General features: G+C 39.9%; 1 protein-coding gene across 3 annotated transcripts in view; it reads right to left on the minus strand.

Annotated features, from left to right (window-relative positions):
* Positions 1-25,506, minus strand: part of SDK1 (sidekick cell adhesion molecule 1) — a 667,914-nt gene that overhangs the window by 379,435 nt on the left and 262,973 nt on the right. For all 3 annotated transcript variants that reach the window (XM_019542017.1, XM_019542016.1, XM_019542015.1), the window contains exons 3-4: positions 20,556-20,662; positions 14,865-15,012 (exon numbers count right to left, since the gene is read on the minus strand). In XM_019542017.1, coding sequence (XP_019397562.1) covers positions 14,865-15,012; positions 20,556-20,662 — 255 coding nt within the window. The remainder of the gene's footprint in view (positions 1-14,864; positions 15,013-20,555; positions 20,663-25,506) is intronic.

Raw genomic sequence — 25,506 nt, forward strand, 5'->3', positions numbered from 1 at the left:
TTTAAATTCATTTGAAATTGGTTAGATGAAGGCCAGACAAAACAGCTAAAGATTCCACTCACAACTAAGGATCAGAGATAAGCCACAGGCAGGCTGCCAACTCCTTCCTTTTTCTCCAGCCTTAATTAATGCAAGGTCTGCTTCACATTTGTTGCCATGTAACAAATTCTTTAAATTCAGGACGAATTTTGTTCAACAAAGTAGATTTGATGCAAACTGACCACAAAGGCCAAAACATTTCCCAAGTGTACAAAATTCTATTTTTCTCCTCTGAATTGGACATAACATTTTATAAGAAAAGAAATCCTCAATAATGATAGGCTTCTAAGAATCATTCAACACATCCACATGATAGAATTACTAACTGATGCATCTCTAAAAATTTTCATGTAAGAAATAAAACTATCACTAGGATTCTTGAAACTGAATATGCCTGTTTCTACACAGGAAGAAAATTAATGTCTCGCTATAGTTTACAGCTACCCGTACCAGCGATGCATTTTACATCTGTCAGTTTTAATTAACAGAAGAAAATGGATTCAAACAAGCTATCAAATATTACAGTGGGTAATAACTCATAGCCATTTTACACGTATTTCTGTAAAAATATACTTTGAAATGGTCACCAGAGATCATCTGCTTGCATAGATCTAGAGTCTCCTGACTTTCTGGGCATTAGGCAGAACCAGCTCCCAAGAACGTTGGTTGCAAAACATTTAATAAATAATACTCTTTTTTGGAAGCCTTGATAAGGTATCTAATCCTCATAAATAACAGGATTGAAATTCAAAGTACTAGGTCATTGAGTCTTCCATCTACCTACCTCAAACTTGGATAGTCTTTCTTAAGAAGTGCCATGGGTCCCCTTTGAAAATGGAGTGTTGTTCAGTCTTAATTCACAGTTTATATTTACTAGCCAAATCCACTTGTCCCCAAGAATCAATATCAACTTGTAAATCAGTGTTCTAATCTCAGCAGAGCAAACTGAATCATCCTTAAACCTAAAAGATTTATGTCTAGTGAAGACTCCCCTCTCGTCCACCTCCTTTTCATCAGCTCCTCAGCCATGATTAGCCCACTCCAGTGCTACAACGGAGGTGCCGGTCTTTTAACTCCTTCCTTTAAAAAGGAACAACCTGTAACTTCCTATCATTCTGTACAATGAAACTTTAAGCATCATTAACATTCAGAACTCCTGGAGATGACACTGAAAGATTTTCAGATGCAGTCAAAGCCCATCGCAGCGAAGAAATCTGCACCAAGAATCTACTCTTTTTGCCACAAATGGACTTGGATGCCTTCTTTCTAATATGAAGCAGAGACTAACCTATCAAAACTATTCCACTAACACCCAAATAATTTCAGAGCTATACATTTTAAATACAAGTGAAGAACAGTCTTTCTTCTAGAAGGGGCTAAGCCTTCATTCCCTAAAACAGAGATGGAACCCTGACCCTTTAGAAAATAATCTCAGTTTCTCAAATGTTAATGTCCTTCCTCCACACACACAGCAGTGGAGAGTTTACACCAGCATCCTGGCTGCATCTAACCCTGCCTAAGCTGTACTGCTATTAGAGCAGGTTGTGGGAGATTTCTCCGTCTTCCTAAAGACACCAGTCTATGGGAGCACATTATGCTTTAAATTAAAATTGCCCTATGCATCAGATTGGCAAAATAAAACCAGCCACCAAACAATGGAGGTGTTGATTAATAATGATTCAAGGAAATAATTCCATGATGCAGAAACTTTCTCTCCTACAAATAATAAAAGAGGTTGATTTTAAAGGGTAAAAGGAGTCTGTATGAGTGCATACATCACATCCACTGATAGATAAGAAAGAGAGCCCAAATTATTCAAGTACTTTCATCTCTCTTACTGATGAAGGCTGCCACTCCAGTTCATAATATTAGCAGATTCAGAAGCTCTGTTTAAAAAAAAAAAAGTTAAGCATCATTCAGCTAACACACTATGGACTTGGCAATATCAGAATTTATTGTTCATTAAAAATACATGCTAATCATCACAATTTTAATTAAAGTATTATCTGGTGTATATGAAATGCAATTATGTGCGACTAACGTAAGTTGTGTGACAGGCTAATATTTGGAGAGAAATGCATTATCGGCACCGGATCTACTCATGTAAAATTAAGTGATATTTGTTTTCAAGTGAAAAATCCATACATGGAACATTAAGTGAGCTGTCACCATTGTAGCAAAACAACCTAACCTAGATTCAAACCTAATAGGTAATTTTCAGATGTTTTTCCACTTTATTCATCTTCTATGTAGAAGTATTTTATTATAGCTATAGTTCTTGAGGTTGTCATTAAATTTTTACAATTTTGTTATAGCAAGCCAATAACGGAACAGATTAAAAAAAGATAAAAACAGATAGAAGATGGATAAAAACCAGATTAAAAAGGAATTTATACAGCAGCCTATCCAGTCTAGTTTACTCGCTCTGACAATGTCAGATGTATGCACTGAGAAGAAACATGAAGAACTCCATAATTTTATATAGTAAGTTGTACATTATTATATCACCAGGAAAGTGAGTGTACATTGATCAGTGTAGGGTCTGATCAATTTATCACCTTAAGTTAGCTAAACTAAACATTTTTAGTGCAAGTGGTGTTCTAATTCACATAAATATACAACCTTTTAAAAAAAATCTTTCTAAGATGTTTGCCTCAACTTCCTATATCAGTGCCTGTTGTTACCAATGACTTCCCCTTTTTTCATATTAAGTACATCCTACTGAACAACTCTATTCTACTGATTAAGCTGCTGATAGCAGCATACCAATTATTTCACTCTGCCACCGTATGTCTTTTTTATATGGGGTAAGTAAGCCTGAAAGCAGCATCGTGACAGAGTATTTTTAAAAGGGAAACAGGATAGTATTATGACTTAGCCTCCTCAATATAAAATTCACATATTCAACTGCTGCAGTACACAGTAATACCTAGAACCCTTTTCTTGTAAGGCTGAAAATAATGCAGAACGTAACTAGTTCCGATTCTTATTTCTGATGTGCACTACTGGGCAACTGAATACTAAATTGTATGCACATCAGACTGCTTGTAATCAAGCCTTATTACATGTTCCTCAAAACCCTTCCCTAATTGCATCTAACCTAACCTAAACAATTTTGTCTTGTCAGCAATTCTGGCACTACTATTCTCTCTCCTTCAAATTTCAAATTACTTATATTTTTAAGAACACTGACTCTGTTACTAAACCCTAGGGAAATTCATTGTTAGCTTCTCTCTATGCTGGGATTCACCTGATCCCTTAGTGTCAGTAAGTACATTAAATAAATCCACTCCATAGCTCTTGGTTGTTCTTTTTTATAGAAAAATAGCAAATTGCTTTAAGACATTCGCCCTTCCACTGTACCTTGAGTGCCTTCACAAGAGTGTAATTTGGAGGATCATTTCAAAACCGTTTTCAGTAGACCCTTCAACAAATAATACTGAGGACCAATGTGAGTGCCTAACGTGAGTACTGTTGATAAAGCATGTCTATATTTCAAAAGGACTCTTCAATCTCTTAACACCTATGCTTCCTTCTGACTAAAGTTTATATGTGAAACACTTCAAAATGGCAAAAATTCACTCATAGGAACAGCACGTTGTGACTTCTGAAAAGCAGGACTTTAAATGAGGATCCTTTCCCTGGACACATCTATTGGGTCCAGGAGTCCTTGAGTTCTGATGAAGACAGCTGGAGAGTCTAACTACAGCAGAGCTTGATCCAGTTCCCTTGGGCCTTTAAACTTGTGGAGACACCTTTAAACTGTTCTTACAATTCGGAGCAAACCTGACCAAGCCACAAACAAAACAAAAGGGCCTGGAAGATCAGAAAGTTATCAGAGCCCTTACAAAGGGCCCAGGAGCTGAAAGGGGAATGCATGGGCTCTTAGATGACTGGTGTCTCCTGAATCTGGGGGGACACCCACAGAAGCCATGGATGGCATCTGCAGAAGCCACCGGTGGCAACAACAGCGGCAGGGACAAGGCTGGCGAACACCCGCAGAAGCCACCGGCGGTGGCAAGGACAGCGAACATCCACAGATGCTGCCGGCTGTGTCGGAGATGAGGACGGCCCTGTCAGGGGGGCATGTGCCCCCCCATGCCTTGCCTACCAGTCGCCTATGCACGGATTGGTGGAAGGCTCACTGAAGGTTTGAGCAGGAAAAGGTAATGAGACCAGGAGACTTGATACCAGCCCAAAGAGGTTTCTAAAATGGGGAAAATAAGGCAGGGGAAGGCAAGGAGGTTTTTATAGTTCTTTTGTTAGTAAGTACAAAGTATATGTGTGTTCAGACTCTACAAAACCTAGTTCAGTGGGTTTATTTGTTTACATCAATCATGTGCTCCTAAAGAGCTCAGTTTTAGCTCCAAAATGTCTACATGGCTAGCAACTGGGGAAAGGGAGTGTTTAAATTCTGCAGAACCCAAGGGGTCAACAATAATCCCAGGGCTACTCAGCTGGACTGTGAGGCTCTATTCTCTTAAGAAGGGGTGTTAGACTGAGAAAAACACACCCTGACAGTGAGCCAAAAACTCAAGCAAACTCAGGATTAAAGCGTACAGGACCCAATGCAAGCAGTCTGGTGACTGTTGGAGCAGCTAAAATAAATCTGTTGAAATCTGAATAAGCTAACATGATAAAAACAAAGGAAGGTGGGTGCCAGAGAAACAAAAAAATAAAAACACATGTTTAATAAATCCTTACAATAAAAGCTATTATTTCCTTTTTACAGCAAATAGCAAAGGATATACTTTCAGGGCAGGAAAAAAAAAACCTTTGCAATGCAAATCAGAAAGCTTTTCTAGCAGGAAAAGGTAGAAAATCCATAAGCATGCATATAAATTTAGCTCCTGGTCAGACAGTAAAAGGCAATGTATGATTGAAGGCACTGCTGTCCATTATGCCTCTCCAAGGTATATGTGTCATGGGGAAACAGTTAAATGCTTTCCATGTTTAAGCACGATGGAGCACTCCCAGGCATTGCAAACCAAAGGCGTGAGATGTACGAGTAGAAAATCTAATTTGATCAACTGACTGTTCCCAGAGAAGTACTTGCTTCTTCTAAAAGACAACTGGAAATGCGTGAAATCTTCCTATTAATCTATGTGAACATTCACTATGAAGAACGAGTCATTAACCCCAAATTAATCTATAACACCTCCTACTGGTATCTCCAGAAAATGTTCGACAGCCCAGGAGTAATCTGAAGTCTGTCTAAAATTCCACTGGAATTTTTCATTTAAAATAAAAAGGCGTCATCCACATAGCCACCTGCTTCCTCTTCCTGCACATCTGTTGGGCTCAATAGCCCCCAGCCACCAACACAAGCAAAACGTCCGTCATTCTCCTAAGCATTGCAGGGAACTCTTAGGCTAAGTACAGACAGTCAAAAAACCTGAAGCTGAATTGATTCAGTCTTTGCAGGTCATTCTAAACTGCAGAGATTAAATTGAAACTAAAGTGAACAGATATTTACCTTTGATTCAGGAAATGCAGCCACATGCCCACAGTGGCTCAGGCCAGAAGCGGGGGGTGCTAGAGCACAGCCCTCTGACATGTAGCCAGTATGAGCTGTGTGTTTGCTTCCTCTTCCTGCTGTCCCCCAAGGTCTCTGGGATTTGCAGTCCACAATCACAGCAGCAGGACTATGCAGGGTTGCTCATCGTTTCCTCTTCCTGCTTCCAGGTGCCCCTGGGATTTATTATCCACATTTGCAGTCAACAGTAAATTTGAGTAGGGGAAGGGGTGTTTAACTCCCGGCCCTGGCCCCAGTTTGCCTGGGGGGCAGTCCCCTCCCCTGAAGACTGGGCTTCATCCCCAGCTGGGCTGTGTGCCCCCTCTCCCCCCGACTTGTCAACCAGCCCTCACTGCTCTGGCTAGGAAGCAGAGGGGCAGGGCCAGCACTGCTCTCCGGAACAGACAGCCCATGGCTCCAAAATGCTGGGATGCTGGGGGACTGTGATTTAACCTAAACCAGGAAGAGGTTTGGCACAGAAGTTTCATAAACAATTTGACCCAAATCAGTTAAGTCTAATACTACATTCAAGCAGGTTTATCTTAAACCAGTTTCACCCATTTTGACGCTGGTTTATGTGCACAGAGCTTCTGTTTTGTTACAGGTTTAAACCAGTTTCTGATGACTTAAATGATTTGTGTGTAACTTCTGTCCCCAGCCTTATAGAGCCTGTAAGAACTTCACTGCAACAGTATTGCCAATGCAAACATTTTAACTTGAAAATGTGGGTAACTGGATCAGCCAAAGGCTGACTTCTTATTTTTCATGTGTACAGTCTGTGCAAAGAGCACTCAGCCATTGGGTGAATTAGGGGGGGTCTTGTTATCAATGCACTGAAAAGCCAGGAATGAATTATGCACGTCATTCATACATGAGTATGAGAAAAAAAAGAAATGGCCTTCTTTGCCTCATTCTAATACAATCTGTATATCATATCAAGGCATTAAACATTCCCTGTATAACTACTTGTTAATGTATTCCTTGCTTGTTTCTTCCTCACCACTTTGTTGCTTTTATATTTATTTGCCAAATGTCAGTTAGTTTTGTAATATATTTTTGTTTTATTCTTTTACTCTTTTCTTTAAAAAATAATACTATAATCCTCGTTTATAGTGATTTTTCTTCTGACCTTTTGCTGTTTTCTCCTAGATCCTACTCTTCTTCTTAATACCTTCCCCAGCATTTCTCCAATAGATTTTTACAATATCTTGTCTCTAACATATGACTAGGAAATTATAGCATCTGAATGCCTTACAAATACTAATGAATTTACCATCGCAAGTACCCTTGTAAACACAAAAGCATCATCTTCCCCTTTGCAGCTGGAAGACTGAGGCACAGAAAGAGAGAACTATTTGTCCAAGCTCAGATAGGGAGCCTGCGGTAGGGTCGTGAACTAATACAGGCTTCTTTAATGCCATACCAGGGCCTTGACGAGAATATCCTTCCTCTCAAGTGCTTAGTAAGAGGTATAAACAAGCAGTTTTAAAATAATAATTATAATCTATATCTATATCTATATCTATATCTGGAGCGCGAAATATGAAGATATACAGATACGGATATATCTATATAGATATCTCCATATCTATCCATCCATCAAGTCAGTAGTGTAACAAGGGTTGAATGACAAGGTACAAGCCCCAGGCACTGACTATGGAGTGGGGGAGGGAGAAAGGAGGTGCTGGAATAGACAAGGGACATACTTGGCATGGGCCCACACAGGGACGATGACCTGTGGCCATGCAATCCAGAGGAAGCATTCCCCTCGCCATCGTTACTCCCCTCTCCCTGCTGTGCAGCCAGTAACTACTGGGTTACCCTTCTTATGGCCGCTACTAAATTGAGGCCAAAATTGGCAGCTGTGAGAGGGTTAACCTAATCATTACTGCAGCAATGGTATCTCCCAAGGGACAGGGAAAGTGAAACAGAAGAGGGGACTCCAACCCCACTAGCTATGCCTCTGCACAAAGCAGCAAATTTGCATTGACTTCAAGGGATGAAGCCCAATGGCAAGATCTCTTCTGATTTAACAAGGCTTTGTATCAGGGATGTTATAAACTATTCCTGGCTTCCAAAACTTCAGTCCTAAGTAATGACATTTTAAAATTGGAGTTTAGTAAGCAGCAGAGGCTAATGACTGCTTGATTTTTTGTTTTGTTTTGTTTTCAAATAAAGATTTAACTTAAAAAAATAGACAAATGCATTACCTCCCACACAACCCACTTTGCTTTTATACAATCCCAAACTAGAATCTTGCATATAAAAATTTTAATTCCCAAGCACACTAAAAATAGTAAAGTTATAAACCCTCAAAATTACCTGTTTGCAGCTAACAATTTAATGTGATAAATCTATGGCACTACCAGTATAGATGATTATGTTCACTGACAGATTTACTTTTTACTAAATATTTAAACCAACTTCCCATTTCCAGCATTATCAAGACAGATTTACTGAAGGCTGATTTTATAAAGGTACTGAACAACATGCAGGCATAGCTTAGCAGAATTTTTAGCAAATATCTGGTAGAGTATAATTCAATAACATCAAATACGGTTTTTTTTAAAGTTGTAAAAATAAAAATCTATATCTGTTTTAGCTTTGCTTTAGCATTATGTAGTGTACTTTTCCATTACAGGTACTAATTTGGATACTTTCTTTCACTGAAATGAAATGGTACTAAGTCAACTGCTGTTCTACTATTGTTATGCAATTATGCATTAATTGAATTGAAATAAGAGACAGACATAACAACTGGATTTATTTTTACAAAAGTGCATACTGCAAAATTGACTAGAGGTTTGAAATATTAAATCCATCAACTTTAGATCTAAAAAAAAAACCATACAAAGATGACAACATAGAAGAGATTTCTGCTAACATTCTTGTCAGGTAGGCTACAGGATGCAATTTGAAGACAAGAACCTGCAATTAAGTAGGAGACTAGCATTGCACAAACATGCTCTTGCGTACTAATCTGATAAACATCAGCAAAAATTACCTCCTGACGGGGAAAAACCCTCAAATGTGTCTGAAGTTAATATCTACATTTCATTTCCCAAGCAGGAAGAAGAAAAGATGCAAACGTGTGTCTAAAAATGAAGGTAATAAGCACAACACTTTGTACACTTTAATCCGGATATAGCCGTTTGCATGCCTGCTGCAAGACCGTTCCAACCTTTGTTATACAAGTGGGGCATGATAGATAGACTTGTGCTTGTGCTTTACAAAAGTCAGTTCTTGGTCCCAGAACAGAAACAAAACTGATTTTAACATATTAACATTTGTGAATGTAAAAAGCAACCATTTTTGGAGCATAGCCTTCATGACTGCAGAAGCCTTGCATCAGTCAGACATCAGTCTTAAGACTTCATTCCATCAACCCAACAGTTTAGGTCAAAATTCAACTTCAGCTACTGGCCAAACCCCAACAGAAATGGCAGTGCTTTCCTGACAGCCAGTCTCCGGTAAGGAAGAGCATTTCCAAATCATCAAGTGTAGTTTTAATAAAATTCGACTGGTAACAATCATGCAAACAAACTGTAAATTCAAAACAACCCCTCCCCCGCCCCAACAAGTCCATATTCTTGCAACGCTTCCTTCGCTTTCTCATGTCTTTGTCTGACAAGGTATTTAGCAGAATTTGCAGCTCCATTGGAATCTGACAAGCGCCATGAGCGCTTCTGCTGCAGTCTCAAACACTTGACCCCTGGGCTTCCCGCCACTCACCCCAGTGTCCATGCCAGGGGAGCAGGGTCCTGCAATGCTGAAGTTACATAGCAAAAACCCACCTAAGCCCTGCAAATCAGCACACCAGGCAGGACTTAAATCTCATGGAAATCAGTGTCACTCCCTGAATCACAGGTCGAAGGGCTGCTACACAGCTACATGGAACCTTTTGCTCAAGAGAAATATTCAGGGGCTGACTTCGCCCAAGGTCTCTTACTTATACTTTACTTAAACAATCAGTTGTAATTACTAGCAGATCAAGGTGAAAAGAAACCGATATACCCAATTCCATTGCAGGCAAAAAGGCAAGTACACATTTTCCTGTTTGGATGGATACGACTTTGGAGAATAAATACTTGATTTTTAGAAGCAGATCAAAATCCTTAATTTTCCATCTGTGTGTACTGAAATCCTGGATTTGCACACGTGGCTAAATGGGTGTACATTCAATATGCTCATACGCAGAACAGCCCCTAATACAGGGCCAAAATCCGTGATACCATTTTTAAGTCCACACTTTAAAGGAAGGAACAGACTGAAAGAAATGAGACTGAAGGAGGAAGACTCAGAATACACTCCACTTAACACATGTCCTATCCGCCCAGGCAACAGCAAATTTTCAGAATAAATCTAACTTTTTATGTTAAGCCAACCATCCGTAAAAATATTTCTTTGAATAACTTCTAGTTCCATTCTTTGCCCAGTGCCACTTTTCAGTTACCTTCCTCATACTGAAGGCACCAATTTGTTCTTCCTTTTCCTCACCGCTCCTATTCTGTAGGACCTGTTGATACCAGCTGCGTATCTATGCATCACTTCTTTGTTCTCAACCCTCAAGCTTGGTCTTCTGATAAAGCAACTAACTAATAATTAAAGACCATAATTCAAAGCCCAGTTAAATCAACTTATTCCACTGACTTTCCACACTTTCGCCTATACTCCCTTGGATTTACTTTTGAGTTCTGACTAAAGCTGCCATACCCCGGAGGAAGGCCACAAATTAGCAACATCCAAAGTGCATCTAAATAAGAGGGTATTTAATGTACAAGCTACAACATTTAGTTGGCTCCTTGCATGTTTTATTTTAAAAGTAACAAAAATCCAAAGTGCACTTTAACAGCTGGATAAAGTTGGGCACAGCAGGGGAAATGATGCAGCACGTAAGTTGGCAAGTCAGGTAGCAGAACACCTGTGCTGTAAATAAGAGATTTTCCTAATCCTTTCCTAAACCAGGATTTCAGAACAAAATAATAGACAAAATAATCTAATCCTCTGTGATGGTTTTTGCATGAGTTATGCCTCCCCTGGCAGCCATACCAATTTGTCTGTGTAAATATTCAGGTTTTACTTATTCTAAAAAGAATCACAAGTAAAAGCACCTTAACAAATCTAATGCCAGGACAAAAATAACATAACTTCTGTTAGATGATCCGCAAACAGCCCTTTAAAACGCCAAATCGAGATTTTCACAAAAGACAACTCTCAATAGCCAAAACAAGTAAAAGAGTTCATTCTATCACAGGGGCGGGCAATTATTTCTGGCGGAGCACCGCTTACCAAGTTTTGGCGAGCCATCTAGGGCTGCATGGCAGGCAGCCAGGGACAGATAAATATTAATTTTCTAAAATTTTCAGGGGCCCCACGGGCCAGATAGAATGGCCTGGTGGGCCACATTGGGCCCATGGGCCGCATTTTGCCCACCCCTGGTCTATCATATGTCTCACAGGTAGAGACTAAAACAGGGCAGACTAAAAAAACTCAGGACTCTGCTAAAGTTTAAACAAGCACCTTCTTGTTTCTCTAATAAAATATACTATAGCATGGCAATCATCTTGCATCAGGAATGTTAGCACCAGTGCCATGAGCTGGTGCAGGACACCGCTTGATATTATACACTAAATACAGTTTTGTTGATATCTTTACCTTAGCCCACTTGTGCTTCTATTCAGCAGGAAGGAAAGGTCTTTGCCTGGATTTGCATGTGAAAAGTTTGTAAAAATTAACAACCATTACTCTAATCTCTGTCCTGTGGCTTTACCACACTAAGTAAATATTATCTCATCAAAGCAGCTAAACTACAGGTTAACAACACAATTAATATGTAGTTATTTGCTACAAAGTTGAATACTCTTTCTACCATGAGTTACACGGCCATTTAAATTAATTAAAATCTGCTCAGTTTGAAAGAAATTGCCTGCATCTCAAAAGGAAACTCCCTCCCAGCAAATATCACAGCTCTGCACACTCACCCAGCAGGATTACCATCGTGACTTTTCACTTGTGAAAGAAGGTGAAGACTAATCTATCCACTGAATCATAATGGATTTTCCTTGGTCTAAATAACTGACAATTTTCAGCCTAATGACCCACTGAGAGGAATAAGAAATTGGTCTATTATCTATGCTTATCATGAGATCAAGACTATTTGCTGGAACTGAAGACTGCACTGAAGTGTATGGTTAGTGACAGAAAAGGCAAAGAACAAATGCTAGTCTTAGTTGATATATTTGTAAAATACCTCCAAAATAATGAAGTTGTGCCTGAATTCACCACAGTTCAGTAATACATCCTCTGTTATTTTAGCTCCCCAGAAACAAATTAAGATTGGAATGTTAAACAGGCTTGACAGAAACATTAACATTCACTGGCAGGAAAAAAATTGAAAACTTAAATATTCATTAAAAAAAGCAAATAAATGAACATTAACAGCTTTAAAACTGCTATGTAAGCCCCACTGCCGTGCCAATAATTGAAAATTGAACAACAGTTTCTCATCAACTGCTGGAGACTATGTACTCTCTTAAAAATATGCCTTACTTGTAATCCTTTAAATGTTTACAATATGACAAAGCCTTCACATCCATCTCAGTTCTCATTCCAGTGACAGAAAATCTTTTGATTTGTGACGGCTATCCCTGTAGACCTAATACTCATTTGCACTAACACCCTTTACCCCCTTCTGACAGTACAAAGGAGACTTGAAGTGAGCGCAACTTTCAAAGTAGGCCCACTTCAAGGCCCCTTTATGCCCACAGAGCAACAGAACGATCCTAGTGGAAATAAGAATCTATTCCAATATCTGTCTTTACTCATGCTTTTCTTACATTAATGCTATGGGGAAACATGCGACACCACCAGCTCTCTCCCAATCTATTTTCAGCTTGATATAACCACCTGCGTTGTCTTCAGTTTGAACACCGACTGTTTCCCAGGTCTCCATAATGTGCAATGACGTCATTATTGGGAATCGCAGGGAGCTGACTGGTTGATTGATCTAGTTAAATCAGTGCAACCACTTGCCTACACATTCTTAAAAGGATTAAAAAGACTTAATATTGATTTAGATATATAAACGCGCTCTTAAACAGATTTAAGAGCATCCACAAAGGGTGGCTGCATCAATCTAACCAGTTCTCTTTCTAAACTGATCTAGTTAAACTGGTAGACCTTTTGTGTGTACATAATGGCCTGACTTGAAGCCAGTGGGCTGCTATCCAGAAAGCCTTACTTTTGTGCAGGAAAGTTAAGTGGAATCCCAATAAATAAAGCATTCCAGATTTGCTACCGTTAAGGAGCTGGCTACACCTCCGACCCCTTCCCTGGGTATAGACAAAAATACTTTTTAGCTCCTTTAGAAAGGGAAGGAAGATTTGCTGCTTGTCAGGAGTGCACATCAGCTGTTCTGATCTGTTACGTCTGTTTGATCCTGTAGAGATATGAGTGCAATGAATCACCCTAACTTTGATGATGAATAGAACAGGGTTAAAACCGCAGTACTTTTGCTACCCTTGTGTTGCTAAAGAGTCCTGTTAATATAACAGTTGTACAGTAACAGCTTACATGAGTATGCTTTGATATTGATACAGTTTTATGTCTATTTATACCTTCCAAGTGCATCCCTTTTGTCTCTTGCTGTCACCTCTCTGCAGGTGGAAGTCTACCATTCTTAGGCCCGGTACCAGACTACGTGGCTCTGTGCACTGTAAGCGCTTGCCGGAACAAAGCTGATTGGTTTTAGGCACCTGTAGTTCTTCCCTTTTGGAGCTGGGGAACAATTTTCAACACAGGGATCCAAAAACATCCTTTTCAAAGGGATTTTAAATCTTAACTGTGATTACAAAGCATACTATAAAAGGAATGGGATTTTAGAACATCAAACTGTCTATACACTGGTCTCTCTGAATGCTTTCCTACCCCATACTGGGTGGTCTAGGGAAGCCTGTTTTTTTCAGCTCCTGCAAAAAGGTATCTGTCAGAGTCAGTCTCTTCCTTAGAAACATCTCCCCAAACACTGCCTGATCCATGAATAGAGACACACTTTTCAGCTACTTGTAATCCTGTTGATCTGATTAATTCTAAGCACTGGCAACGCCAATCTTCGTACCTTGGCTGAAGTGAAGAAAATAGTTTCTTCACAGTGAGTAGCTCAGGTTTTGTCACTTTTGTCTCCTAGCAGGAGGAGTTTTACCTGGAACCACTGTTTCATTTTCCTGTTTGTTTCCTGCTATCTAGTATTAAATTAAGCCACCATGTACATACTGTTAACATCCCATTACCCCCTGATAGCCATGGTATACATACCCCCCAAATTAGGTGATACAGTACTCAGAAATTATTGCAGAACTGCTCCACTTCCTTTACAACTTTGATTCTAGCTGTTGCAAAAGAGCTTGTAATTCCTTTTTGGTGTTTTAAAAAAAAGAGTATAAAAGGGACTGCAGTAAAAATATGAAATAAATTATGTGACTTATTAATAAAAATATAAAAACCAAGAAGTATCTTTTTTTTTTTTTTTCCTTAGAAAGAACTCTAAACACTCAGCAGCCCCCTGGAACCTAAAAATACCCCCAATCATCTACTCTTTAACACATGGATGCTTTGGGCTGCTCATCTAGAAAATCTATAAAAAACTTGAACGGAAAGATAGATGGCAAATGTATTTTAAAATGTTCCAGCCAGCCACTTGTGACTCTAAACACAAAACAAGTTCCCATTATAAATGCCTTAGGTAAGGGGTAAACTAGTACACCTTGAGATAATGCTTAGCTAATCACAGTGCAACAACTTTGCCATGAGTGGGTGAACTGCTAATTAGCCCTAAGGATATAAAACTGTCATTGTAGAATAAAAGGATACGGAGAAATAAGCAGTAATTATGGGTTTATTGTCAAAGAAAATGCTATCAAGCGCAGTTCAGTATAAAAACACAGCTTTATAAGTAAATAACCTGCATTCATTAAATTAGTATATTCTGGTAAAAACAATTCAGGGATGAGCAATCATCTCTGAAAAACACCATGGAAATGAACGTGATGAGGAAACAGCAGCCATTCTCCCTTTTCACTGCCTACTGCTGCACAAGGAACATTAAGAGCACATGAATTATTTTGTTAAACTGCTTTGGATTTTCAGAGCTGGTCTTAAAATAGCCATTTATCTCAAAATTAAGATGAGCTAGATGACTTTCGTCCCTTTAAACCTTAATTTGCATACTTAACATGTAAGCGATGTTAGCAAATGTAATTAGCCGTACCAGTCCTTCAAATATTTAATTTTTTTGAACTGCACATCAACTTACATTCTGCTGCTTGGAATAATCTTGTGCCCATCTCTAAACCAGGTCACTTGTGGTCTGGGATAGCTGAGGATGTGCATGAAGTCTAGAACTGCAGCTTGTCCTTCCGCCACTGTTTTTTGCTGGTCTGTGTCCATGAAATTTCCCATATCTACAGAGAAAAATTACACTCAGAGCCTGGGAAGGTATTTTTTTTTTTTTTAGGGGTCAGAGAAAGAAATAATTATGCTTTACAATAGAGTCATTGGTATTGCCATAATTAAGCAATAAGACATGACAAGCCATGCAGCTGTACTGATTAATGTAGATTTCAGGTGTGTACCGAGGCATAAGGCTACAAATGCCTCCAGTGCACACAAGAAGTGCATCAATCAGCACTACTGCATAGTGTAAAGTGTCCTATTGATATCACCGAATTATTCTAAACCCAGAAAGTGACATTTTAATATAGTCTCGCATCACATACAACCGTTCATTGTGTGAATGAAAAAGCCATGTTAATGTTTTATGCAGTCTCAGGTTTTTTTACTCAGGCTAGGGACAGAAATGACACACAAACCATTATAAGTGATTGGAAACCAGTTTAAAACTGTAACAGAACAGAATTTCAGTGCACATACACCGGTTTTAAAATGGCAGAATCTGGTTTAAGATACACCTGGATGGATGTAGTATCAGATTGAATCAGTTTAGGTTAGACCGGTCTATTGAACTTCTGTCCCAGATCCTGTAGCGAATCACCTTAGTTTACTGTCCTCCAGCATCCCAGGATGCTTTGCAGCTCTTCAGTAATCTATCCTCACAGGGCAGGCGGGCTAGCCTCTGCCAGTGCTCCTCTGCTCCAGCCGGGCTGGGCTGACCCTGCCCCCAGGCTGTCACAAAGCTGAGGAAGCAAAGCCTCTGCTCCCAGCCTGCGTCCTGCCTGTGCTCGTCAGCCCAGCTGGGCAGTGAGGGGGATGCAGGGAAACAGAGCCCCTCGCTCTGGCCCCAGGCTCCCCCTGAGCTGGCTGTGCCCAGCTGTGGGGAGCCAGCATGGCACTGGGAACACAACTGAGCCCCACAGTGGGAGTCACTGTGCACCTGACCATGCTGGCTCCCCACGGATGGCACACCCCAGCTCAGAGGAAGCCTGGGGCAGGGACTCAGTTCCCTCCACTCCCCCCGTCCCACAGGTGCTGGGCTAGCTGGGGCTGTGCACCCAGCTGGCCCAGCAGAGGAGAAACCCCTGGGGTGCAAGGCTCCTTTCATCTGGGCAGACCATAGCTCAGGGGACCATTTCCCCAACTCTCCCCTTTCCTCCCTGCTCTGAAACTGGGAACAGATGCCCTCTCCTCCCTTCCTTTGGCTGACAGCAGGGGGTTGGGGACATGTGCTGGGCAGCCAATCAGAGACGGCCCCTGCAGTAGGTTGGGAAACGTGTGGGAGTGTCCCCTGTCTCACCACTGCAGACTTCTGCCTGCTGTCCCCAGCCAAACAGTGAATGAGTTCAGTTTGCTAATGGTCCAATCTATGCAGCTTAGAGAAACCTGCAAAAATTGTACTGATTCCACCTCGGGCTTTTTGACCGTCTGTACTTAGCCAAAATGTTTCTTTCTGACCCTGCTATTTTTGTGCTCTTTCCTGTTTCTCTCTCAGTACACCCACAGACATTGTTGTGCCATGGTCTATCCCAGGGGTAGCCAACCTGTGGCACATGTGCCACAAGTTGCATGGGCGGCTTGTGTATGTGGCATGCAGCAGATCAAGGAGGGAACAGGCAGCACAGCAGCAAATAGGGCAGGGGGCAGAAAGCAAGCAGCAGGTCGGGTAGGGGAAGGGAAGCAGTGGCAGTTGGGGAGGGTGTAGGGCTAATTTGTGGCAACCTGCCAAAATGGGAGGTCCTCACTGGCCTATCCTCACCCATACAGGGAATCAGATCTTGGTGGTAGGGTCATTTTGCCCACAAGAATGCAAGAGCAGGATCAAGGCTGCAGTGATTTCAGTAGACGTGGATTTCCTGGTGCCATTCCTACATCTGAACAGCCCATTCGTATGTTTAAAGAATGCAAATCAGGATTACTAGACTAGTTTCTAATCAAGACTAACACAGCAACATCCTCTGTCATGGTGTCTGGAAGTAGTTTTTCATTTTCTAGTCAAGGACTAAAGGGCAGAGGAAGGAATGGAAACCATTTACAAAACACTGGGCTTTTTTAAATTCTTGCTCCTGTTCTGTCTTTTGTCTCTTACATCAATCCTTGGTCAGGGCTACAAGTTCTTACTCTGCTGCCCTCCAATAACCTATATACATTTTAGATCTGCTTTAAAATTAACAAGTTGATGCATAAGAAACTGTTTTGGCTTCCTCACGTTGAATTTCCATCTCGCCAGGGCAAGGGATGTCCTATGAACCTTTTCTGGAGCTAGATGGGATGCATGGAGGAGAGAAAAGACAAAATGACAGCAAGAACTGAAAATGCTTGTTATTTTTAAATGGGCTTTAATCATCTTTGCAATTTCCAAGTCATTTATTTGGAGATAATCAGCACTTTAGTTTTCTTCTTTCTCCAAATTTTTGTTTAGAACTGTAATCAGATCATCTACTTGAAAAGAAGTTTTGAGCTATATGCATAGTTCTAATTAACCTCGCCATCATGTGATTAGTCTAACCTTCACACTTCAGGGAATTTTAAGCTAATTTTAAGCTAATTTTGTACCTAAAAATTACTCAACATCTATCCCCATTCATTTATAACTTAACTTGAACTGAAAAAGTTTTTCTACTGCAATACTGATACAAAAGTAAAATGCCAAAAAAAAGTTGAGGTGCTCTACTGTAGTAAACCAAAGCACATTTTTTATGCTTTAAACAAAAAGTAATTAGAATTGAAGATTAAATTTTGGCAAAAGTCATAAAGTCTCCCCAAGGTACACAAGTCCTGCCCTTGGTATTTGACATGGTTTTAAATACATTGCATGGCATATTAACCTGTATGAAGTAAGTGTAAACCTGGATACTTTATTTCCAGATTAGTGCTTATTTATCTGAAGTTAAATTCTTGTTATGGATATTGGCTTTAAAAAGTTTCCTTGTATATAATGGAGGCTAGATCAATACTACAGATGAATTAAAATTTTTATTACCATACCTTACAGAGAATTCAATTATGAATCACAATGATTTTCCCAAACCTCTTTTTTTTTTTTAAACTGTTGCTGACATGTTTGTGCTTCCTATATAGCTATCAGGGGACATTCAGTTAGAACAATTAAATTAAAAGTAATTACTTGCTTTTTGTTATTAATGTTCTTGAAAAATAGAATGTTTTACACCTTATTAGATGCCAGTTGGCTACAAATTCAGAACATTACATCTTGCAAGACTGTCGATGGAGACAGCCCTAATCTAATTTATATGAACAGCACTTATTCTGTCCCTTTAAGATGCAAGCTTTCCTGCTAGCGATAGGTCTAAATTTGGGAATTCACTGTTTTGTAACAGTGGATTTACTGCTCATTTGGTTATAAATTATTTACTTCAAAATAATGCCATTGTTTTAACACTAAATCGCTACATTTTCAAATATGTGAGGGAGGGATAGGAGATGTAGTCAGAAGCTGATATTATCCCAAAGCATGCACTTTGGATGTACTTTTTAAAGAGTAAAGTACTGACTGGTGTCTAAATCTTTCAAAATATTTTCAGTTTCATCTAAATTACATTTTCTAGGTGTTAACCAAAGAAATGAAAAGCGATAATACACAGCGATTTAAAGACCGCAGTCATCTCATAAAAAGTCTGGTAACTCATCACTAATATTTGAGACAAATAAACTAACGTTTCCAAGTGAAAGTCATATATCAAATTAGAGTTCAATTCTGACAGGCTTCACAGTCTGAACTACAGATGTGCAAGGCCTGCAGGATTTGGTTCACAGTGGTGTTCAGGAACTTAATCTCAGAGTTTGGTTAGCGAAGTTTTGGCTGTGAACCAACCAATTAATTTTGTATTGCAAGAGTGATGAACTGGAACATCACACCTCTACTCTCCTTTGGGTATTTTCTTTCTCTCTCTTCCCAACAGCTCCCTGCCTCTTATGCCATAGGCCACTGATAAATTCAAGGAACGATATGGAGTTATTCTAATGCCCAGTTGCTGTCTCCAGGTCGTCTCCCCCTGCCCTTTTGTTGCCATTAAAGAATATGACACGTGCCTGCTATTCCCATGTTTTAGGTTGGGAAAATGGAAAGAGAGACTTATCAGGTAGAAACATTTTGTTTCAGCCTCAGGGCTAGAAATTAGGCCAACTCCGATCTATTCCCCTGGAGATAATGAGGAGCTCCCCTGGTTACATCCAGTTTGCCAGAAGGAAAGTGGACTTTGAATATAGTTCAGAATTTAAAAAATATAAATCTGTGACTGGAATTGTAAATTGTATTCTAGAATAAATGTCACTTCTGTAAATTAGTGGTCATCAACCAGTGGCAGATCTCAGATCCTCTTACAGTAGATCTTGGAGCCTCTTAAGAGTCAATCCGAGGCTGGGGTGGGGGGGCTGAGTGCCCATGTGCATGCACGCACACACCCCAGCACAGCAGGTCAGTCTGTGGGGGAGGGGAGGGGAGGGGTGGGGCTAAATCGAGGCCCCCATGGTGAGGGACAGTGCTGCAGAGGCAGGAGCAGGGATATGTTGAGTGAGGCCCCAGCCAGGTGGGACTTACCTGCTGGGGAGGCATGGCCCCAAATCATTTTTTCTCCCTCTGCCTTGATCTGCCCCCCTTTCCCTCCCCATAGACCTACCTGCTGGACAGGGGGCAGGGTGGCAGTGCATGGTAGATCTTGGGTTGTTTTTAAATGCCAGAGGTGATCTCCTACTTAAAAAGGTTGGAGACCACCACTATAAATTGTGTAGAATAGTGGCTTTCAAACTATGTTCTGCAAAGAGCTGGGGAGTAATGGCAGAGCAGGCTGGGAGATGGCTCCGCATCAGTCTTTAGGACAGGGGCAGGGATTCTGCGGCAGAAGGAGTGATATGAAGGGGGGGGGGAGGATGCATGCACATGTGTGTGTGTACGCGCCATCTCTTTGCTGGCCACAATCACAAAGGTACTATCAGGTCTTCTGGGTCTCCTCATGGATTTCTACTTTGTTACATGCCAGATGGTCAAAGTTTGTTTCTTAATTAACTCTAATATGCTGAAATCCCAGCTATGAGTGACTTGAATCTGTAAACTCCTTCCATTACCCCCTTCCATACTTTGTGACATTGTTTCTTTCCAGGGACCTTTTCGCTATAGTACAGCTCCAAAACATTGTCTCTCCCCTCAGACTGCTCTAAGAGGACCTCGCCTCTCCCAGTCTCATTATATCCACCAGTTATACATGAGGAAGAAACCAGCCTGATAACTGGCCCTCCATTGGGCTTACAAGGTAAAACATAGGAAATAGTCTCAATATGTGTAGTTCAATGTGTGTTTGAACTTCTCTCTCAGATGACCAGACAACACAAAACTTCTTGCATTATGGTATTTTAAAATACCTCTTTTTATATATATATCTAGAGAGAGAGAGAGAGAGAGAGAGAGAGAGAGAGAGAGAGAGTCAGTTCATATTTGGAGTCATATGACAATTTTTACTATTATTCTGTGGTAACCACATACAAGAAATTAATTGGTTTGCCAATAAATGACAAGATAATGTCTCTTCACACATACATGCCACTTGGACTTCAGATTTTCTTTGCAAGAGTGCTCCCATCCTGTTTCGCACAACACACTGATAAAACCCAGCATCAGACCTCTGCAAGGCTGGGATAAGGTACCTGTGAGACACAAAGAGAAAGGCAGAGTTATGCAATATCCTGTGTTATGGTTGTCAATGCTACTATCAGTTTCCAAAAGCAAGTCACTCCAAAAGAAAAAGGGGTCCAACTGCTTCTAAATTTTGCATTGTGTTTTCTTATCCTTTAACACTGAACAAGCTGCTTCACCTACAGCTTGTTCATCTTTTTCCAATGAACAAGGCTGGATGAAAATTACTTGCACTCTCATTTCGTCTATGAGCTCAGGCTCCACGAGATTCTGTACTATATCCACGAATAAAATATTTGAATTACATGCCAAAAAACTTTCAGCAATAAGCTCCAAGTATGATGAGACTAATTAGATTCCACATTTTGCCTGGAAATATTGACTTAAATGTTTCCCTCAACTCAATTTACCTTCATCCATAAGGCAAGAAAAATCTAATATTTTGCCCAGAGGTGATGTAATAAAAAAGAAATCTAAATGTTGGCATTGGGGAGGCTTTCCAGCAAAATTAAAACTCTGCCATGGAAAGCATCATCTACTACACTGTCTGACCATCTTAAGTCATAAGAGTATTAGGAAAGACAAGGTGCATTGTATATTGTATTTTTCTGCCCCTCAGCACACTTTAAAAGTCACTTAGTCTACTAATTGTTCATCTTCTTCATTCAACTATATCCGATTAGTCAACCTGAAAATGAGCTGATAGGCACAGTTTTAATGTGAATAAAACATCTGAGTAATATAGATAATCCTGCATTAAACAAATATTAATCAAAGTACATATTCCCTCCGGTCACCTTCTGGAGATCTTATGGCAGGATTAATGAAACCCTTTATGAAAAGATAAGGGAAAATAATACCGCTGAATTTTAATCTTCCATATTTTATTCCACTCGAAGAAAAGGTTCTACACACACATGCACAAATTAATCCGTGAACAGAATCTGATGCTATGAAAATCAGATGGTATGAGGAGGGTGGGAGAAGTCTCATTTATTTAAATGATAAATGAAGAATCAAGCCACCAGTTATGATAACTGTAGCGTAATTACTGTCAAATATACATTAGTGCAGAAGTCAGACAACCTAAGACCAGTGGATTACAATCAACAAGTGTTGGTGAGAAAATAGGATTCCTTCCTTCTATCATTACCACCCCCCCACCAGCCCATGAAGGTGATTAAAATAAAATACCATAAACTACCAAATAATCGACACATCACTTTTATAGTTCGTTTTTCTTTATACTTTACAGTTTTTACACACTTCTTTTATTTCCTTCAAAATGTTGTCCTCTTCTACTTGGCCAATATTAAGATGTTTCTTTGTTTTAAATGGAGCCAAAATTAAACTGCCTGTTTCCTTGGTATTCATCTGCACTAAGCTAGAACTGCAGAGGTTCATTTACTGCTAGCCTGATAAAACAGATGCAGTTGATAAGTGTTACTTTGATTTCCCTTTCTCAGACTTATTTATGTTTCATCAGGGAAACTCCCTCAGCATGTTTATCTGTCGTCCGGAGAAAGGTTTTCCAAAAAGAGGCTACCTACACTGAAATTCCTATACACCATAAATGCACTGAAGGGATAGCTTCTTGCTTTGAGTCTACTGTCTAGCTATGTACAAGCAAGACAGACAGGTAAACATTTTCAGGCATGGCCAACCTACCATAACAGCTTTGCATCCCCATTTGTGAAAACAGTGCAGATATCTGCTCACACTAGGACAGGGCCAGGTAATTATTACGGGTGGAGGCCACTTATTGAGTTTAGGCAGGCCATCAAGGGCCGCATGACAGGCAGCCACGGGCAGATAAATATCAATTTTCTAAATATTTTAGGGGCCCCGCAGGCTGGATAGAATGGCCTGGCGGGTCGCATCCACCCCGTGGGGCGCATTTTGCCCACCCCTGCACTAGGAGCAATTGTGCTGTATCAGGGAGCTTGTATAGGTTTTGTAACCTAACATAGCCAGGTTGTAGCCGTATTGGTCTAGAGGCAAAAGCGCAGTTAAGACCTCATCTGCTTTCCAGTCCTATTTATCTACCAAGTATTCCAGAAAGGAACAAAAAACCTAAATGCAATAAGCTATAAAGGAGAGTGTTGGTTTCCTTTGTTTTTGAAGGATGCTACTCTCCAGTGCACTGTAAGCACAGTTTAAAGAGACCTAGTAAATCTGCTTTTATAAGGACAGGATGTATCATTTTCTTTGACAGATCCACTGTTCAAGAAGGTACAAACTTGAAGGGTCTAAAGAAATAGGTCAGCCTCAGATATCCCTTTCCCATCCCCAATATAGGTTCTAGTCATTAGCACCGAAGAAGAATACTGTCATTTCAACCATGCAACCCAACAGTACTGGCTGAAGTGGTTAATGAAGAACACCACTTTCGAAAAGATTTAGTCAAACTGGAAAATGTTTAAAATATGAACTCAGACACTTTCAGTTTTCAGTAAATGTTATATTTGGCTTGAATGCTGTGTTGGCCATAATTATTATTGCTAGTTAAATATTTATGAATGCAATAAAATAGTATTACTCCATTTTTCCGAGGCCAACGTGCTTCCTCGGCTCATCTACTTTGTCTGCCTTGCCTTTAGTTTATTCATTATTTGGAACAGGGATTGCCAGTCATTATATGTTGGTATGGCACCCAGCTCCATTGTGCTCAAATTGACTGCAGATCTCAATGCTTTCACAATACATGCTAGGGTACAAGATAATGAAATTATAATTGTTCCCTATACTGTATAGCAAGAAACTCCAGCTCAAAAGCTTACAGTCAGGATGATGGGCTTGACAAGTAAGTGAAGGAGAGATTAAAGAGGGGGATTACAGAGATGATTACCTTATCACTCAGTTTAAAAATACACATACATCATGCTGGTTCAATATGCTTTTTGTTTGTGAGGTTGCGTTGAACAAACAATCTTTTTGTAGAGAATGCTGTAGCAGAATGCAACCTGAATGAGGCACAGATGGAGGGTTGAAAAAATGTTTTGCAATGGTGATCAGAGAGAAAGAGGAAGCATGGAAGATGACAAAGACTTTTACAGGAGAAGATGAAAGGGGGACCAGGTTGGTTCAACTGGTGGTTTGGCAGTGTTTGGGGAGGAGAAAGAGTGCTAAACAGACTGGGGAAGCGATGCTTTCTGCATTTGTGATGTAGGGCCTTAAAAGCAAAAAAACCCAAGTTTTTAAAATTTGCTGCAGGGCACCTCGAGGAGTCAGCAAAGCAACTCTTGAACACAGGAAGTAGTGCAGGCCTACCAAATTCTATTGCTCATATCTTGATCTACAAAAATAGCTGACCAGACTCCTCTGGAAGAATGTCCTGGAAAGGTTTCCAACTACCAGAAATAGGTCTTTTCCTCACACCCTTTCTCTGCTAGAATAAAAAACCCAAAACCAATGCAGACTGGAAGAAGGGAAATGTAGATTCAAATGTTATTTGTAGCAGTCTGAGACCTTAATAGTAACAGGACAGAAATCAATTGAACCCCTTCTTTTAGTGTTCCTGAAAACATTCATATATGTAAGTATAAATCAGCCTTCAAAGGTGGTCTTCAAATTTAGGTACAAGTCATGGTCATTTGCTCAGAGTCCGATTTTCTTTATTGCCATGTCAAGACCTCATTACAGAAAACCTTCTCAAAGAGAACTGAATACAGACAGCAGTGCCTCAAGCAATAAAGAATCTTCTAGCAGTAGAAATATGTTGGAGCCAGGTGAAGAAAAAGGCAAATGTATGTAATTCACTCTTCTTCATCTCCAAGAAAACTTGGAAGGATAACAGGACGTTCTACCGGGTAGTGAAAGCATGCGTTATCTAGGTGTTGCTACACATCCCATTAGTAACCTAGTTTTGCCAATTTACAACATCAATAGTCTTAGAGCATTCCCAACCTGACCCACTGAACATAGCAGCCTCTGCCTACTATAACTAGCTCTTCATACAAAACAAAGCCATGTATCTTATCATTCACTCTTGGAGTTTCCCAAAAACCTAAGAGAATTAAAAGAAATTCAAATATGTCGTGGTAGTGTTAGCAATTTTGCAGTGGTGATAAGTCCAGAAAAAATATAAGAGGCAAGGATTTGGGTGCATGGTATCTTTTATCAGACCACCTGTATAGTTGGGAAGGAGAGAGTCGAGATTTTGGGTACCAGGCAACCAGGTCTGAGGCAGGGTGAAGTGGTCCAAGAAAATATATCACCCACAAAAATCCCCGCCTCACAATAAATGGAAAATATTTTTATCCAGGCACACACAAATAACATACCCATTATCTAGATATCTTGACATTTCAGAAAACATTAAGTACCTTAACACGAGAGGGGAAAAAAACATCTTGTACTTAAGCATCAACATAAACACCATTTGAATCTAAAAGTTCCATTTAATTGGCAAAGTATGGCAAAGAAATTTAAGACAAGGTGCTCGAAATGGTATAAGCCTTTGTCACACTTACATGCAAATCAATGCAATATAAATTTAAATTTATGGTGAACCAAATGATAAATGCTAGTTTTCAATGTCACCACTGACAAGGATTTTGTCTGAATTTTCCTAAACTGCTAACTGCAAAACTAAAATTACTCAAAATAAAGTCCCTGATTCTGCAAAAACTTGAGGAGAAATTTATATTCATTCTCATGACGAGTCCCATTTACTAAAATGATACTATCTCATATACTTAAGGTTAAGTGTGTGTGTAAGTAAGTGTTTGCAGCACCTAGAAGCTAGAACTGTTACATTTCTCTCCTAATGGTATAAAATCCTTGTAGTGTCAAAACAAAATTGCTTCAGTATTAACAATTAAAATTATTCAGGCCCCTGGCAGATGTTACACTT

Source organism: Crocodylus porosus, unplaced genomic scaffold (genome assembly GCF_001723895.1).
Source record: "Crocodylus porosus isolate Cpor-Errol unplaced genomic scaffold, CroPor_comp1, whole genome shotgun sequence".
NCBI classification, from domain to species: Eukaryota; Metazoa; Chordata; order Crocodylia; family Crocodylidae; genus Crocodylus; species Crocodylus porosus.